General features: G+C 46.8%; 1 protein-coding gene across 1 annotated transcript in view; it reads right to left on the bottom strand.

The window, feature by feature from the left end:
• Window positions 1–17387, bottom strand: part of SLCO4C1 (solute carrier organic anion transporter family member 4C1) — a 203386-nt gene that overhangs the window by 133399 nt on the left and 52600 nt on the right. The window contains exon 2 of the mRNA XM_029572679.1: window positions 13002–13265. Coding sequence (XP_029428539.1) covers window positions 13002–13265 — 264 coding nt within the window. The remainder of the gene's footprint in view (window positions 1–13001; window positions 13266–17387) is intronic.

Raw genomic sequence — 17387 nt, 5'->3', positions numbered from 1 at the left:
AGTGTGGTAAGGGGAGCCACGATGACGGAGTAGTTGACTATGAATTGGCGATAGTAGTTAGCGAACCCCAGGAAGCACTGGAGAGTGAGCAGACAGGATGGTTGGAGTTTGCTAGGATCCATAGGAAAGCCATGTCTGAAATTATATAGCCAAGGAAGGGAAGACTGTTTCTTGAAGACACATTTATCCAAATTGGCATAAAGATGATTGTCTCACAGGCGCTGGAGTACTTGGCGGATGCCACAGCAGTGGGTTGACAAATCTTTAGAGTAGATGAGGATGTTATACAGATAAACGAGGACTTTATTATATAGAAGGTCTCAGAGTATCTCATTCATCATATGCTGGAAGACTGCTGGGGCATTAGTAAAGGCCGAAGGGCATCACAAGATATTCGTAATGCTCATCCCTGGTGTTAAAGGCGGACTTATAGAGGTCAGCAGGGTGAATCCGAGCTAAATTGTAGGCGCCTCTTAAATTGAGTTTAGAGAAGATAATGGTGCCTTGCAGGCAATAAAACAGTTGTTTATCAGAGGCAGCAGATATCTATCCTTGCAGGTTATAGCATTAAGGCCCCTGTAGTCAATACAGGAGCGCAAGGAGCCGTCCTTTTTGGTCACGAAAAAGAAGTCCACTCCTGCTGGTGATGAGGAAGGATGAATAAAGCCTTTGGCCAAATTTTATAAGAGCTGCAGAGTGGACCAATTCAACTGGGGTGAATGAAGTTGGAGCCAGGGCAGGCCCAGGACCACAGGGTGAATGGATTTATCCAGGAGAAAAAATTTGATTTCCTCCTCATGTAGGGCACCGATCTATATATGAACAGCCACGGTAACCTACTTAATTCTTCCTGGTAGAGGATCCCCATGGATGGAGGTAATGGTCATGGGTGTATCGAGAGTGCTGTTGGGAATGTTCAAATGGAATGCCAGATCTTCCCACAAGAAATTCCCGCCAGTCCCAGAGTCGACCAGGGCCAGAGTCAGGCAGGAGCGGGAGCCGCAGGTCAGTGTCACGGATAAGGATAGTTGGAGGCCCGGGCTAGCTGTGCCTAGTGTCAGGGCCCCTCCTGGCCCTAGGCCGGGGAGTTTCCCAGACAGACAAGACATTATTTATTTATTTATTTATTTATTTAGTGTTTTTATTATACCGGCATTCATGACAGGAGTCACATCATGTCGGTTTACATTTAACAGGGTGTGATAAATACATATAACTAAAAAATTCTAACAAGTGCATGGTAAGAAAATTGCAGTTACAATAAAACAGGGAAGTGTACAACTGGGAGCAGAAGAAAGTAAAGAAGAAGGAGATTAACTAAGAGCAAATTATTTAGAATGTTGCAAAACATTTTACAGTGAAGTGGAGTTGATGTAGTGAAGGAAGATGTTAACACAGTGTTTGTAATGTCTGATAGTAACTGGCTGAATGGTAAGGATCAGTTGAGGTCTGGATAAGCTTTTTTAAAAAGCCATGTTTTCAGCCTTTTCCTGAACGTCAGTAGGCACGGTTCCTGACACAGGTCGGATGGTATGGAGTTCCATAGTGGTGGTCCTGCTGTTGAGAATGCTCTGTCTTTCAGGGATTTATGTTGAAACGTTTTGGCGTTTGGAACATGGAGTGATTCTTTATAAGACTCTCTAATGGGTCTGGCGGAGGAATGTTTTTTGAAAGGAATTTGTAAGTGGTGGTGATGGACTTGTACATGATTCTGTAGTGGATTGGCAACCAATGTAGGTCTTTGAGAATTGGGGTGATGTGGTCAATTCTCCTCGAGTTAGTCAGAATTCTGGCTGCTGTATTCTGAACCATCTGTAGCAGTTTGGTATGAGACACGGGGAGACCTAATAAAATAGAGTTGCAATAATCAATCTTGGAGAAGATTATTGCTTGTAAAATTGTTCTGAAGTCTTGAGGGTAGAAGAGTGGCTTAATTCTTTTTAGGACATGTAATTTGTGAAAACAATCTTTGGTAGTTTGGTTGATGAATGATTTTAGGTTTAGACTGTTGTCAATGATAGCTCCTAGGTCTCTAACGTGGGAGGTTTGAAGATTAGCTGGAGGGTTTGAGTGAGGTTGTTGTTTTCAAGGGATATAAGCAGGAATTCAGTTTTTGAAGCATTGAGAATTAAGTTTAGACTGGTGAGGAGGTGTTTGACCTCTAGAAGGCAGCTTTCCCAGAATTCTAATGTTTTATTAATGGATTCTTTTATAGGGATCACGATCTGTACATCGTCTGCAAATAAGAAATGTTTAAGGTTTAGTTTGGTTAGCAGGTGGCACAGTGGGAGAAGGTAGACATTAAAGAGCGTGGGTGAGAGGGAGGAGCCCTGCGGAACCCCAAGAGAGGATGGGTAGTACTGAGATTCTTTGTTATGGATTTTGACCTTGAATCCTCTGTTCTCTAGGAAGGTTTTAAACCAGGCCAATGCTATGCCTGTAACGCCTATGTTTGCCAGCTGATTGAGGAGGATGTAGTGGTTGACTGTATCGAATGAGGCCGAAAGGTCCAGAAGGATTAATAAGTAGGCGTGACCTTTATCAATGCCGGTGAGAAGGAAGTCTGTGAGAGAAAGGAGTAGAGTTTCAGTGCTTAATGCTTTACGAAATCCATATTGATTAGGAAACAGAATTTGGTGATCCTCAATGTAATTCGATAGTTGTGAGTTTACATTAGGCTAGGCAATATCCCACTGCCTTCTTCGCAGACGCTCCTCCGGATTACATTTGCCTCATCCCAGCTGCATGGGCTCCTCGGACTTGTTGGGGGTAGAACCCCCTGGGCGGGATCTCTCCAGGAGGAGGAGAACAGGCATGCCGTCTGGCATGCCTGTTCTCCTCCTCCTGGAGAGATCCGGGTAGCCAGACGGCAGAGAATATGCAGTTCCCGACTGTGCTCTTGGAACCGGCAATTGATGCAACCAGTGAGGTCAATCAGTCCCTCTAAGGAATCTGGTAACTCGCAGGCAGGGAGGTCATCCTTGAGTTGGAATGACAGACTGTTCAGAAATATGGGATGGAGGCAGTCCTCCTGCTAACCCAGCTCTGTTGCTAGCATGCGGAATTCGATGACATGTTCATTGAGAGGCCGTCGGCCATGGCGAAGGTGCAGGAGGTTGAAACTGGCAGTAGCCAACCTCTCTGGGTCATCGAAAGTCCTCTGGAATTCCGAGACAAAATGGGGCAGATCCTGGAGGAGGGCGTCCGAACGTTCCCAGAGAGGGGAGGCACAGGACAGAGCTCTCTCTTCAAGGCGCGAGAGGATGAAAGTTATTTTAGTTGCATCATCAGGAAAGGCAGCGGGCTGCATGTAGCACTGGTTTATGAATCTTATGCACAGCTTCGGATCTCCATTGAATTAAGGAGGCGCCAGCAAGGGATCGGGGATCTAGTTGGTGCAGACTGGACTGATGGACCGGGTATCGGGGCCAGTATGGCTGCCGGAGATGGTCCGGAGTCCAGGCGGGTGTTGAGATGCTCGATGGAGGCCATGAGGGCCTCGAAGTACTGCTGCTGATGCTGCTGGTGAATCTTGAGAGCAAAGCCCGAAATGGGCAGAGGCCTCCGCTTGGTCCATGGCCTTGGCAACCTGCCTGTTGCGATAGTGGACCCTTGGCCCGAAGTGGAGTTGGTGCCATTGTGAGGGAGAACCCACAGGTCCCCACCATCGGGAGGCGAGACCAGATGGGAAGCCCAGGCTAGCTGGACCTTCGCCAATACCAGCTCACATTCCCCGCAGGTTGAGCCCTTGGGTACCAGGGCCGGCTGGACTTAGGTGGGCCTCCGCATGGCTGGTCCCCAGGTAGTCGGCCAAAGGGAGATGCTGAAGGGAGCAGTGGTAGTCAGAGAGTCCAAGCAACAGTCAGAAGCAGGTGGTAGTGCTCATAGTCAGGTCCAAGCAAAGTGGTTGGTGGCAGGCAGCAGAGCTCGTGGTCAGGTTTAGGCTAAGTGGTCGGTAGCAGGCAGCAGAACTGGAACACAGCAACACCGGAACACAGCTGAAGAACAGCGAGGAGACCTGACTGTCAGAACTTGCCTTATATATGCCTGCTTAGCTAACGTCATCACTAGGGGCTGCTGGCATTTTCCCGCCATGGCCCCTTTAAATCTCGACCGGGTGCGGCGCGCGGGCCTAGGGACAGCCGGCCAAGGGAAGCGACGGTAGTGGCATATGGTCGCGGCAGCAGGAGAGCATGGAGCAACGCCAGCCGGCATGGAGGGAGCCCTTGTCGTGCTGGGTTGAGCCGGGGAAAGCTGAAGTAGTGCGGCAGCGGACTGGCTGCCCACTGCCGCCAATGAGTGAGGGGCTGAGTCAGGGCCCTGCGCCGTGAGGTGAGTGGTCCCGGCCTAAGGCCCCAGCAGCCAGGACAAGCAACAAATAAACGTATCTGACTAACTTTAGGATAGCTTATATTCAGCGGTGCGACTGCACCGCTGAATATATCCAGCTAAGTTAGCTAGATAAGTTTATCCGGCTAACTAGCTGAGCTGCACAGCAGCTCAATATCTACCTCTTTAAATGTGATTGTTTTAAGAGTCTATGTACTAACTAGTGATGTGCATTCATTAGTTGATTTGTTTCAATTGTTTCAGTGTTACGTGTGTATTTTGCAACTGGAAAGTAGGCATGCAAAATTGATGATATGCACATGTGTGTTGCTGCCTTCAAACACGCATACCATCAGTTTTGCACATATATGCTCCATTCACATGAATCGCGCATACCTCCAAAATAAGTGAAATGAATCAACCAACAAATGCATATCCCTAGTACTAAGAGATGTTAATGTGCACATTTAACACATGTTAACATGTGTGCTAACTAATGCCCATGTAGTTAAGCTAGTAAAGCAAATGTTGCTTACCTGATGTAACAGGTGTTCTCACAGGACAGCAGGATGTTAGTCCTCACAAATGGGTGACATCGAGGATGGAGCCCACCACGGAAAACTTCTGTCAAAGTTTAAACAGAACTTTGACTGGCCCCTACTGGGCATGCCCAGCAAGGCACTGACCCTGCAGCCAGCAGGGGTCTCCCTTCAGTCTGATGTTCAAGCTACAGGCAGTGCCTAGAAAGTAAAAATAAAACGAACCCAACACCGCGGGGAGGCGGGCGGGTTTCGTGAGGACTAACATCCTGCTGTCCTGTGAGAACACCTGTTACATCAGGTAAGCAACATTTGCTTTCTCACAGGACAAGCAGGATGGTTGTCCTCACAAATGGGTGAGTACCGAGCTGAGGATGTCCCGACTTGCACCAAATGTACCCAACGGTGTGCAGCAGGCACAACAACTGAGGAGAAATTTGGGAAAGGGCATCCGCACCCTACCAGGTAGGTGGAAGGGTGTTGGTACATCAGGTTGGAAAAAGGTTACGCAAGACAGACTGGCCGAAGATGGAGTCCTGTCTTCCAGCCTTGTCCAAACAATAGTGGGCTGCAAAGGTATGGAGAGAACTCCAGGTTGCAGCTTTGCAGATGTCAGGAAGCGGCACCGATCGAAGGTGTGCCACTGACGTCACCATGGCCCTCACAGAGTGTGCTTTAACACGGTCTTGAAAAGGAATGCCAGCTTGCTCATAGCAAAAAGAAATGCAGTCCGCCGACCAGGAAGAAAGAGCCTGCTTACCCACAGGTTGTCCTAACTTGTTAGGATGGAAAGAGACGAATAATTGAGTGCTCTTCCTGTGAGAAACCGTACGGTCTAGGTAAAAAGCTAGAGCCCGTTTACAGTCTAGGGTATGCAGGGTCTGCTCTCCAGAGTTGGAGTGGGGCCTGGGAAAAAAGATAGGTAGTACGATAGATTGATTGATATGAAACTCCGAAACTACCTTAGGTAAAAATTTAGGGTGAGTGCGGAGTACCGCCCGGTCCTGCAGGAGCTTAGTGTAAGGCGGATAGGTAACTAGGGCCTGTAATTCACTAACCCTGCGAGCTGAAGTAACAGCCAAAAGGAATAACACTTTCCAAGTGAGATAATTCAAGTCACAGGAGTGCAGAGGTTCGAAAGGAGGTTTCATTAGACGACCAATAACCAGGTTAAGGTCCCAGGATGGGGCCGGAGGACGCAAGGGTGGCTTTAGATGGAGTAAGCCCTTAAGAAAGCGTGTTACTAGGGGTTGTACTGAAATAGGATTACTCCCAATACCCTTATGGAAGGCGGCTACCGCACTGACATGCATTCTGATAGAAGAGGTTTTAAGACCTGATTCAGAGAGATGCCATAAATAGTCCAAGAATTTGGAGATTGGACAGGAAAGGGGATCAAGGGACTGAGAAGTGCACCATGATGTGTACCTTTTCCATTTGTATGAGTAAGACTTTCTTGTGGAAGGCTTTCGTGAAGCTATCAGGACCCGAGAAACGGAATCTGAAAGGTTAAATGGTTGAAGGACTAACCTTTCAACATCCATGCCGTCAGGGACAAGGCTTGGAGGTTGGGATGGAGGAGGCATCCGTCGTTTTGAGTGAGCAGATGCGGGTCCTTTCCCAGAGGAATGTGCCTGCGGATGGAGAGATCCTGGAGTATTGGAAACCATACTTGGCGTGGCCAGTAAGGTGCTATCAGGATCATGGTTCCTCCGTCCTGGCGTAGCTTCACGAGAGTCTTTGACACAAGAGGGAGTGGAGGGAATGCATAGAGCAGACCGGTTGTCCACTTGAGGGAGAATGCATCTCTCGGCCGAGAGTGCTGGCTCCGAATGAGAGAGCAGTAATCGTCCACTTTGTGGTTCTGAGGGGACGCAAAGAGGTCTATGCGGGGAGAACCCCACTTGTGAAACAGAGAGGTCGCTACCAGAGGATCGAGTGACCACTCGTGTGGTTGGAAGACACGGCTCAGCTGGTCTGCCAATACATTGTCTACTCCCGGCAGGTAAGTGGCCCTGAGGTACATGGAGTGGGAGAGGGCTTCCGCCCAGATCTGCGCAGCTTCCTGACACAGAAGGAAGGAGCCTGTGCCTCCCTGCTTGTTTATGTACCACATGGCTACTTGGTTGTCCGTCTGGATTAAGATTATCTGATGAAATAGATGATCTTTGAAAGTTCGGAGCGCATAGCGGATTGCTCGAAGTTCCAGGAAATTGATCTGGTGTTCGGCTTCCTCTTTGGACCATAACCCTTGGGTTTGAAAGTCGTCCACATGGGCTCCCCAACCGATGTGAGAAGCGTCGGTGGTTAGGATTACTTGCGGATCCGGTGGAAGAAAAGGTAAGCCCTGAAGGAGGTTGACCTGAGTCGTCCACCAGGTTAAGGATAGGCGCAGCGCTTGTGTGACTGTGACTATGGAGGACAGAGGCTGAAAAGCTTGAATCCATTGGTGTCGTAGAGTCCATTGTGTTACTCGCATGGCTAGTCGGGTCATGGGAGTGACTTGAACCGAGGATGCCATGTGTCCTAGGAGAATGAGGAACTGGCGAGCCGTGGCAGTGTTCTGAGACTGGAGCTGGCGAGCCAGGGATATTAGGGTGTGGACCCTCTGAAGAGGAAGGTAAGCCTTTGCCTGTAAGGTGTCCAAGTCTGCCCCAATGAAGGATAAGGTTTGAGATGGGACTAAGCAAGATTTCTCGTAATTGACAAGAAACCCTAAGGAAAGGAGTGTTTGAATTGTCAATTTTAGGGAGGATTGAGCTATCTGTTGGGTGGAGGCCCTGATTAGCCAATCGTCCAGGTAGGGGTAGACGTGGACACCTTCCTTCCTTAGGAATGCTGCTACCACTACGAGACATTTGGTAAAGACTCGTGGGGCAGAAGCCAGACCGAAAGGTAGGACACGGTATTGATAATGGTCGTGGCCTACTAGAAACCGCAGATATTTGCGATGGGATTGTGTGATCGCAATGTGGGTATAAGCGTCCTTGAGGTCGAGAGAGCACAGCCAATCCCCTCTTTGTAGCAGAGGGAGCAGCGCGCCTAGGGTTACCATTTTGAACTTTTCTTTTTGAAGGTATTTGTTGAGGGCTCGAAGGTCCAAAATGGGACGTAGTCCCCCTGATTTCTTTGGTATTAGGAAGTATCTGGAATAGAATCCCTTGCCTCGTTGAGAGGGAGGAACGGGTTCTATAGCATTTGATTGCAGAAGAAGAGATACTTCCTGTTGTAATTGAGCCAAATGGGTGGATAGACTCCACGCTTGAAGAGGCGGGGAGTCTGCCGGAAGAGTTATGAAGTTGAGGTGGTAACCCTGTGCGATAATTGTTAGCACCCACTGATCTGAGGTGATCTGCAACCAAGGTTGTAGAAAATGGTACAGTCGACCTCCTACAGGAATGTCTGGAAGAGGGGTTTGGCATGTGTTCCCTACAGGGGAGTCAAAGGCCAGCCGCAGGCCCAGGAGGAGGGGCTACAGTAGGCCTTTGTTTCCTAGGCTGACGCGGCTGAGGCCTAGTAGAGGATCGAGCTGGACGAGGCCTGGCCGATGGAGGGTAGTAACGGCGTGGCCGAAAGAGCGACTTCTTAGAGTCCTTCTTAAGTGGTTGTTTGGAGGAAACCTCAGACGGAACAGAAGAAAGTTGTTTTAACGTCTCGTGGTGATCTTTTAATTCAGCTACAATTTGCTGAATTTGTTCTCCAAACAAATTGTCCCCTAAGCAGGGTAAATCCGCTAAACGATCCTGGACCTCTGGGCGAAGGTTGGATGATTTTAACCAAGCCCAACGTCTGGCCGAAATGGCAGTAGCTGAAACCTTTGTGGAGGCATCAAAGATGTCATAAGCCGTTCTGATCTCGTGCTTCCCTGCTTCAAACCCTTTGTTAAGAAGGGCCTGAAGCTGTGGCTGGTATTGGTCAGGTAATGTGTCAGCAAAATCTTGCATCTGTTTAAGGATGGCTCTGTTATATTGCGTCATGTAGAGTTGATATGAGGCTATGCGAGAAATCAGCATAGCTCCATGGTACACTTTCCGTCCCACACTGTCCAGGAATTTATTGTCCTTGACCGGCGGAGTGGAGGAGTGTGGCTTTAGACGCTTGGCCTTTCTTTGTGCGGACTCAACCACAACAGAGCGATGATCCAGTTGAGGCTTTTGAAAGCCTGGTGCTGACTGGACGAGGTATGTGGAGTCAGCCTTCTTGTTAACTGGTGATACAGATGAAGGAGATTCCCAGTTTTTCTTTAAGAGATCGAGAAACACCTGGTGAATGGGGATGGAAGCGATGATTTTTGGAGCATCCAAAAATTGAAGCAGTTCCATCATCTGGTGTCTGTCATCGGTCTCAGATTGCAGCTGAAAAGGTACAATTTCGGACATCTCCTTTACAAAATTAATAAAGGAGAGATCCTCTGGAGGAGATCTTTTTCTACTCTCTGTAGGAGAAGGCGGTGATGGTAAATCTGTGTCAGAAGATGTATCATCACCCCAGGTATCATAGGGATCACTTGGGGGTTGAAGCCCCGATGGACCTGGTTGAGGATCCGAAGGCATCGAAGGAAACCTTGGAGGAACCGGTGGTACAATCGGTACTGGGAACGGCATCGAGGGTTTCGGTGCTGCCGATGGAGTCGGTGCCGGTCTTGGAACCGATGGAGCCAAAGGATAAATCGGTGGAGATATACGAGAAGGCACCGATGGGACCACCCCGGAAGGGGGAATCAGGAACGGTGTTTCTCCCGCCGATGAAAATCCAGTCGGAGACGATGGCGCTGTCGGTGCTACTGGAATCATCGATGGAAGGGCATGTACAAGTGCCTCCATACGTTGTAGGAGCGGTGCCAGCGCTTCCACCAAAGGTTCGGTGGTCGGTTCCTTCCTCGGTGGCGGAGTCGATGCCGGGGTTGATGCCGGTGGCGGTGCCGGAATCGGTGCCGGAGACGGTGCCAATGGAGGTTGGAATCTTTGCATCGCTTTCTCGATGGCCTCCTGGACCAGCCGGTCCAGTTCAGCCCGGAGACCAGGGGTAACAATACCCGGCTCGACGGGAGAGGGAGGCTGAGGCAGAGCCGGAGGGACCACCGTAACCGGTGGGATCACGGCTCCCACACCCCGAGAGGGTGAGGGTTTCCTCGATGCCTGCGAACGAGACGTGGACGGTGCCAAGTCTGATCGAGGCCTCTTAGTCGGTGGTTCGGCCTGTTCAGAGGTCGATGACTGTGGATCCTCGACAGGCCGAGACTTGTGCCGTCGATGGCGATGCTTGTCCTTCCGGTCTCCTCGCCCATCCGGGGAGGGGACAGGAGTCGACGGCCGAGAAGTCATCGATGGTGGACGGTCACCGGAGGGTTGACGATGGTGGTGCAATTTCGACGGTGCCGGTTCCGATGACGTCGATGCTATCGATGGCGTTGGGGTGGGTGCATGGAAGAGGAGTCCCATCTTCTCCATCCTGGCCTTGCGACCCTTAGGTGTCATTAGGGCACATTTGGTGCAAGTCAGGACATCATGCTCACTACCCAAACACAAAACACAAACCCTATGGGGGTCTGTGATTGACATAGTCCGGGTACAATCCGGACATCGACGGAACCCCGTTGCCATGGCTTAAGGCCAAATTTAGGCGCGGGCTCGGTAAGTGCCAACAGGCCTCGAGGGCCAAATTCGACGGTAGTCGAGGAAAAAGGCAAAAAACTTACCGGTTTCCGCGAAGGTGACAAAAATTTGTCGAAGGGAGACCCCTGAGGGGCAAATTTTCTTCGGAAAGAAAAGTACCGAATTCCTGTCAGGAACGTGGTAAGGGAGCTCCTTTCACCGCGTGGCAACTGCTGCGCGGAAAAAAGAAGACTGAAGGGAGACCCCTGCTGGCTGCAGGGTCAGTGCCTTGCTGGGCATGCCCAGTAGGGGCCAGTCAAAGTTCTGTTTAAACTTTGACAGAAGTTTTCCGTGGTGGGCTCCATCCTCGATGTCACCCATTTGTGAGGACAACCATCCTGCTTGTCCTGTGAGAACACATGTTATTCATATGGACATTACTGTTAATGCAAGGTAAAACTAACACATATGCAACTGACCATAAATCAGGATGGACTTACACATATAGGCTTATAATTATTACTATTATTTTTAAGTATTTACTGTATTTGATTTGATTAACTGCCATTCTATTCTATATCAAAGAAGTTTATAATAAAAACATTATACTGTAAATATATATCATATAAAAAGCTTATTAGTAATATAATATATATCAAAATATAAACTACAATTTAAGATAGTCAAAGTTAAAATAGTACACATGCTAAAAGAAAAAAGGAAGGATACCTAAGGTAGCATAAAAACCTAATAATCAAACAAGAAAACAAAATCATTCAGTTTTGCAATCATAAGGCTAAAGTTCCTATACATCATAAACTTCTGAAAACATCCATGATTTTAACATCTTATGAAATTTAAGATAATTTTTCTCCTTTCTAATAGTGGAATATTGTTCCATAGTGAAGGGGCCACAAAGCTGAAAGCTGTGGGGTAGATTTTAAAAAACTACGCCCGCGTGTACTTTTGTTCGCGCGACTGTCGCGTAGCCGCGCGTATCTTTTAAAATCCGGGGTCGGCGCGCGCAAGGCTGTGCAAAATCGGCAGCCTGTGCACGCCGAGCCGCGCAGCCTCCTCCATTCCCTCCGAGGCCGCTCCGAAATCGAAGCGGCCTCGGAAGGAACTTTCCTTCCACCCCCCAGCATCTTCCCCTCCCTTCCCCTACCTAACCCCCCCCAACCCTATCTAAACCCACCCCCCCTCACCATTGTTCGTAAAGTTGCGCCTGCCGGCCAGCTGGCTGGAATGCAATTCCCTGGCCCGAGAGCGGTTTCGGAGGCCTCAGCCACGCCCCTGAAATGCCCCCGGGCCGGAGACACGCCCACGGCTCCGACCCCGGATGACGCGCCGCCGCGACACCCCCCCCCCCCTCAGGAAAGCCTCGGGACTTGTGCGCGCCAGGGGAGCTTGGGGCAGGTTTTCGGGGGGTACGCCCGTACCCCTTTGAAAATCTGCCCCTGTGTGTTCTCAGATCGTCTCCTGACAGATAAGCAGTTCTTGCTATGATGAATGCAAGGAACATGTTAATTCCTATGAATGTAGATGATTAGCCTTGGATATTGACTTAAAAAGGTCCAACGTCAGAAATATTTAGCTGGATTCTGCACAAGTTATCTGGCTAAATGCTGACTTTTGAATATTTCCCCAACATATCTGGCTAAACTTTAACTAAATATCTTATTAACCAGCTAAAATTTAGTCAGATAACTTAGGGACATTCCGGGAGCATTTCTGGGAGGCGTTAGGTTATTTGGTTAAGTTATCCAGCTAACTCTGATATTATTTCAATATGTATGTCTCTTGTTAGTCGCCTAGGACCCTGAGCATCAGACGATACATACATTTTAATAAACATAAACAAATATACACATCCAGCTAACTCTGGTCATGCTGCAGAGTTCTCCTGAAGTTAGCTGGATAAACTTAGCCATTTATATTCAGCAGGGCGGCTGCACTACTGAATATCCCTCCAAAGTTAGCCAGATAAGTTTATCCGGCTAACTTTGCAATCCAATCAGTGAGTGAATACAGGACTCAAACTTTTTAATTTGATCCTATAATTGATTGGGAGCCAGTGAAGCTATAGTGAACTTTCCAGCCATGCAAGCCACGTGTTAGTGAAAGTCACCTAATCTTTAACTCCCACTCCCCTGAGGATGAAACGCCCCCTGAAATTGGACCATTCCCACCCAAGGCTAGGCCCACCCCCACAAGGGAAGACCTCCTGCAGGAACAGATTACTCCCCACCCAGAGCTGGGCTTCCCACTCACGTGTAGGTCCTTCTCCTCTGAGGCTGGACACCCTGGCCCTTCCCTCCCCCCCCCAATGGAGGACTCTGCCACTAAATGGACATCTAAGTTTCTTTACAAGATTACATAAATATTTTGATGATATGTCATTGGCTGGAAAGGGTGGCAGGAGGAGGATTATTCAGGGAAATAAAGGCATTATGGTACTTATTCAGTAAAGATTTTTCCATAGGCACAGAATGAGGGAAACAAGTCTTATCTGAATAAGGCCCTATATGGGATTGCTTACCTTTAAGTTCATTTCCATACTTATATAATCCACTAGTAAAGTGTGGCAAGGAAAAGATGATTGCTCCTAGCCCAATCATGAATGCTGAAAAGGCAAGCCATCTTGGTTTGTGTCCTCTTTGGCCATGAAAAGATACAAAAAGTGACAAAACACAGAATGCTATGTCATAGCTGGAAGACACCACGCCTGTGAGGGAGCTGTTCAAGTCGTATCTCTTCTCAATTGTGGATATACCGACATTAATTAGGCCATTTACAATGGTACCTGAAATAGAAGAAAGGGATAAATATGAATACAGTATTTTTCTAGACATTCTGTCACGTAATAATGATATATGTATGTCAATATAGATATATCAAATAATATATTATTTTTAAGGCGGGAATAGTTACATAAGAGCAGAGGATTACAATGGGTCCTATTTTTAGAAAAGATTTTTGTATGACTGGATAATGAAAGAACTTCCCATAAAATATAAAGAGCATACATTCATTATAACAGATAAGAAAAGTATTATTACCTTATTATTAATCTAAAACATTTAGGTAAGCCCATCTTACAATGGCTATTTTTTGTACTATTCTGGTGACCATTTCACCACTTAAATGGGAATTTTTTGTTGATAAATCTGGCACAAGGTCTGCACTGGAAGAAAATTAGCACAAACCTTTAACAGGGAGTTTCCCCAGAGAGTCTACTAAAGAAATTGCTTTGATACTTCTGATAGATTTCATCATTAATTAGCCTTATGACTCTGTGTCATCGCTTCCCAACTATTTTGTTGGTTTCATGTAAACATATTTAAAAGCAAATATAAATAAAAACTCTTGATCATTTGTAAGCAGAAGTGGCTGCAGCGCCAGTTTCTATCTAGTCCAAAAGGTGCCATATTAAAGTACCCAAAATGACAAAATAATTTCCAGTCACAGTGAGGCTCATCAAAATGAATATTAGTGACGGACCACAAAATGGTGATTTATCAATCATTAACACTGCCCCATAAGTCATCAGCTAGTAGAGTTCATTGGATCTGCGATTGTGAGACAATAAACCCTACTACCTTCACAACTGCTATTGCAACTTCTTTTTTGGCAGAAATGTAAACATGTTGCAACCATTAGCAGTCGAGCTATCCGACTAGGGTTACAGACAGCTAATAAGATTGATACCAGAACTATAAAAACTATTTGTTTCTAAATACGTAACTCAGCATGCTGTGGTTCAAGAGTAGATAAACTGATTCAGAAAATAAATTACTGTTACATACTCTTGTTCCTTGCTATTGATTTTCTTTACAACTGCATTAATGAAATAGTTGCAAAAGATCAAAAACATTGATTTCTCACACCATTTAATGCATCAGCATCATTTCACAATCATCAGACACCAACCCATAGTAAAATTGTTTTCACAATATCAAAAGTTGCCCTGCCTCAACAGCTTATCAGTTAAACTATATACAGTATTCAAATGTTTTTAAATTATGGGTTTTTCCAATGCTGTAGAGTTTTAGTATCCATATCAGGAACAGAGAGTACTGACAGGACTGACCTTAGGAGGGTGCGGGGCCCAGAGGAAATCAACAGCAGCAGGGCCCTGGAACACTGAAATTATAATGTTGGAGATGGGGCTATCATGACGGAGCAGGATTCCCCTAAAGTGCAGGCCCCAGGGCAGTCGATCCTGTTTGCCCCCCCCCCAGATCGCCCTGATTACTCTCCAGGCCAAACGTGCTCTCACAGTCCTCATTAGTTTTGGTAGCTGTTTCAATTATTGCAAAGCCTGGGGATAAGACATGGGGGTGTGGAACAGCCTAGGTGTTGGATTAACTATGGGAACTTCTATGCTTATCTACCCAGGATGTAAAAGACAAGAACATCTGGCTTGCATAAAGAGTCATACCCTTAAACCAGTCAAGCATCTACACCTGGCAGCTTTTAAATAAGCTTAGCAGACTGGATGGACCAGTTGATCTTTATCTGCCATCAAAATAGCCTAGTGGTTAGAGCAGTGGACTGTAAACCAGGAGACCAGGATTCGAGTCCTGCTGTCACTCCTTGTGACCTTGGGCAAGTCACTTTACCCTCCATTGCCTCAGGTACAAAAACTTAGATTGTAAGCCCTCTGGGGGTAGAGAAATACCTACAGTACCTGAATGTAAAACCGGTGTGATATCTTGATTGAGATCAAATGTCATATATAAAAAAATAAATAAAAATAAAATAAGCTTTCATGACCACACAGATCCCTTCTTCAGATGTCAAAAGCAAAACATGTTTACTTCAAAAGCATTTTCTGTGGCATAAATCATTTTAATGAATCAAAGATCACAACATTTTTAGAATGAGAAGCGTGTGAAAAAAAAAAAAGAGAACTAGTCCGCGAGCTACCACCAAAAACTGGAAACAAAATACCACTAACGCTGCGCCTGAAGCCATGCTACCATAGGTTCAGGAGACAAAGCTAAGGCATGGCTTTTCAGCCAGGCTTTCCCCTAAGATCCATATCTTCGGACCAACTTCCTGAACTCTAAATGAGGGACTGTGTTATACGCAACAGGGACACAACTATGCAGGCCCGGCGCCACTGGGTGTGCAAACTGCGCAATTACATGGGGCGGCACATCTGGTAGGGCGGCGACAGAAGCAGGGAGAGGAGGTCCGTGCTGCTGCTGGAGGACCCGATCCCACCAGTGGCGGAAGAAGAGCATCCATGGTGCTTCCAGTGGACCCGGTCCCATCGGCGGCAGAGGAAGAAGAGGACCGTGATGCCGCCAGTGGACCCGATTCCACCGGCAGTGGAAGAAGAGGTGCATGGTGCTGCCGGTGGACCTGAGCCCACGATGGCAAAAGAAGAGCGTTCATGTTGATGCCGGTGGACCTGATCCCACCGGTGGCGGAAGAAAGAGGTCCGTGCTGCCAAGAAAAAGCAGCACAGCTCCACCAAAATCAACAGCGTGTAAGCGCTGCCTTAATAAGTGGAGAAGCAGCGCGGCCCCGCCAGAATCAGCAGCCTTACCAGCAGGGCCATGCTGCTGAGGAGGAAGAGGAGCATGCCCTGCAGGAAATAATCCAATGCCCATGGCCAGAAGTCATTCCCTTGGCCGTGGGGGCTGAAGAAGCTGAAGCTACTGCTGCCTGCTATGTCAAGGGAAGTGAGTGAGAGAGAGAATGTATGTTTGTGTGTAAGAGAGTGAGACAGCATGTGTGCTTGTGTGCAAAAGAGTAAGAGAATGTGTGCTTGTGTTTGGGAAAGTGAGAGAAAATGTGTGTGGGAGAATGAGAGAGAACATGTGTGTATGTATGTAGGGGAGTGAGTTAAAGCATGTGTTTGTATATGAGAGGAAGCATGTGTGTGCACAACTACCCCAGTTACTCTCTGCCTGATAATCCATGATAATTTCAGGGCGTCTAGAATTCAAAAGTTCCCAGGTACAGAGAGCGTGAATTTTTAAAATCCTTTTTAGTTTTATTTTTCAGGTGTTAATTGCTGTGTCTGCAGTTTTGAAATATTTTATTGGTGTTTGGGACATTTAAAAAAACAGATATGAGATTTTAACAATTTTATTATTTTAAATAATTTATTAGTATGTTTTTAGTTTTATGATTATGTATTTATTTTATTTCTTGATTTTATTGTTTAATGTTTGAGAAATGGTGATGGTTCTGTTTTTTCATTGTTGCACTGTTTAGAATGTCTGGCTTCTTGTGGTTTCCAGTTCAGTTTTTATCTACGCATTTATATTTTTACATTATGGTTGCTCTATTCTGTATTTGGTGAGGGTCTGTTTATGTTCTGCATGTGTGACTGAGGTGAGGCATTTTTCTAATAAGAAGTGTATTAGTATATTCAGGCTTTCAGAGGGTCAAGCCCACACCCAACACACATCACAACAGGCCTAATACGATATGCATTCAAAATGTCTTTTTTGCAGGGATTTCTAGTTGGCATCTCAGCAGTGCATGTAAATATAATGTAAGTGATATTTTTACCTCAGAATACTGTACTTTGATATTTTTCATTTATAATATAAATGCATACCTCTTTAACTATCTGTGTGGAATGGAGCGGGGGGGTGTTGTACAAGGCTATAAGGTTCACCTAGGGCACCTAATAGCCTTGCACCAGCCATGAGTCCGGCAGGGGGGGAGGGATGGTGTCGGTTTTTAAAGTTTATATCAATGAAGGGAGCTGGGTGTTTTTTTTGGTATGCCTGGGACAGAGAATGAATGAATGGGGGGGAGGGGGGGGAGTAATTGATTTGCATAGGGCAGCAAAAACAGCTAGCACCAGCCCTGTAACTGTGTCTGGAAACTATTCACAAATGGGATTTCATATGCTGGATCCCAATACTATTTATTATAACTGCAAATTCTGATTCGACTG

The sequence above is a fragment of the Rhinatrema bivittatum genome, chromosome 1, assembly GCF_901001135.1.
Source record: "Rhinatrema bivittatum chromosome 1, aRhiBiv1.1, whole genome shotgun sequence".
In the NCBI taxonomy this organism is placed as follows: Eukaryota; Metazoa; Chordata; class Amphibia; order Gymnophiona; family Rhinatrematidae; genus Rhinatrema; species Rhinatrema bivittatum.
The sequence above is the reverse complement of the archived record's forward strand: the minus strand, read 5'-3'. Positions and strand labels throughout refer to the sequence as shown.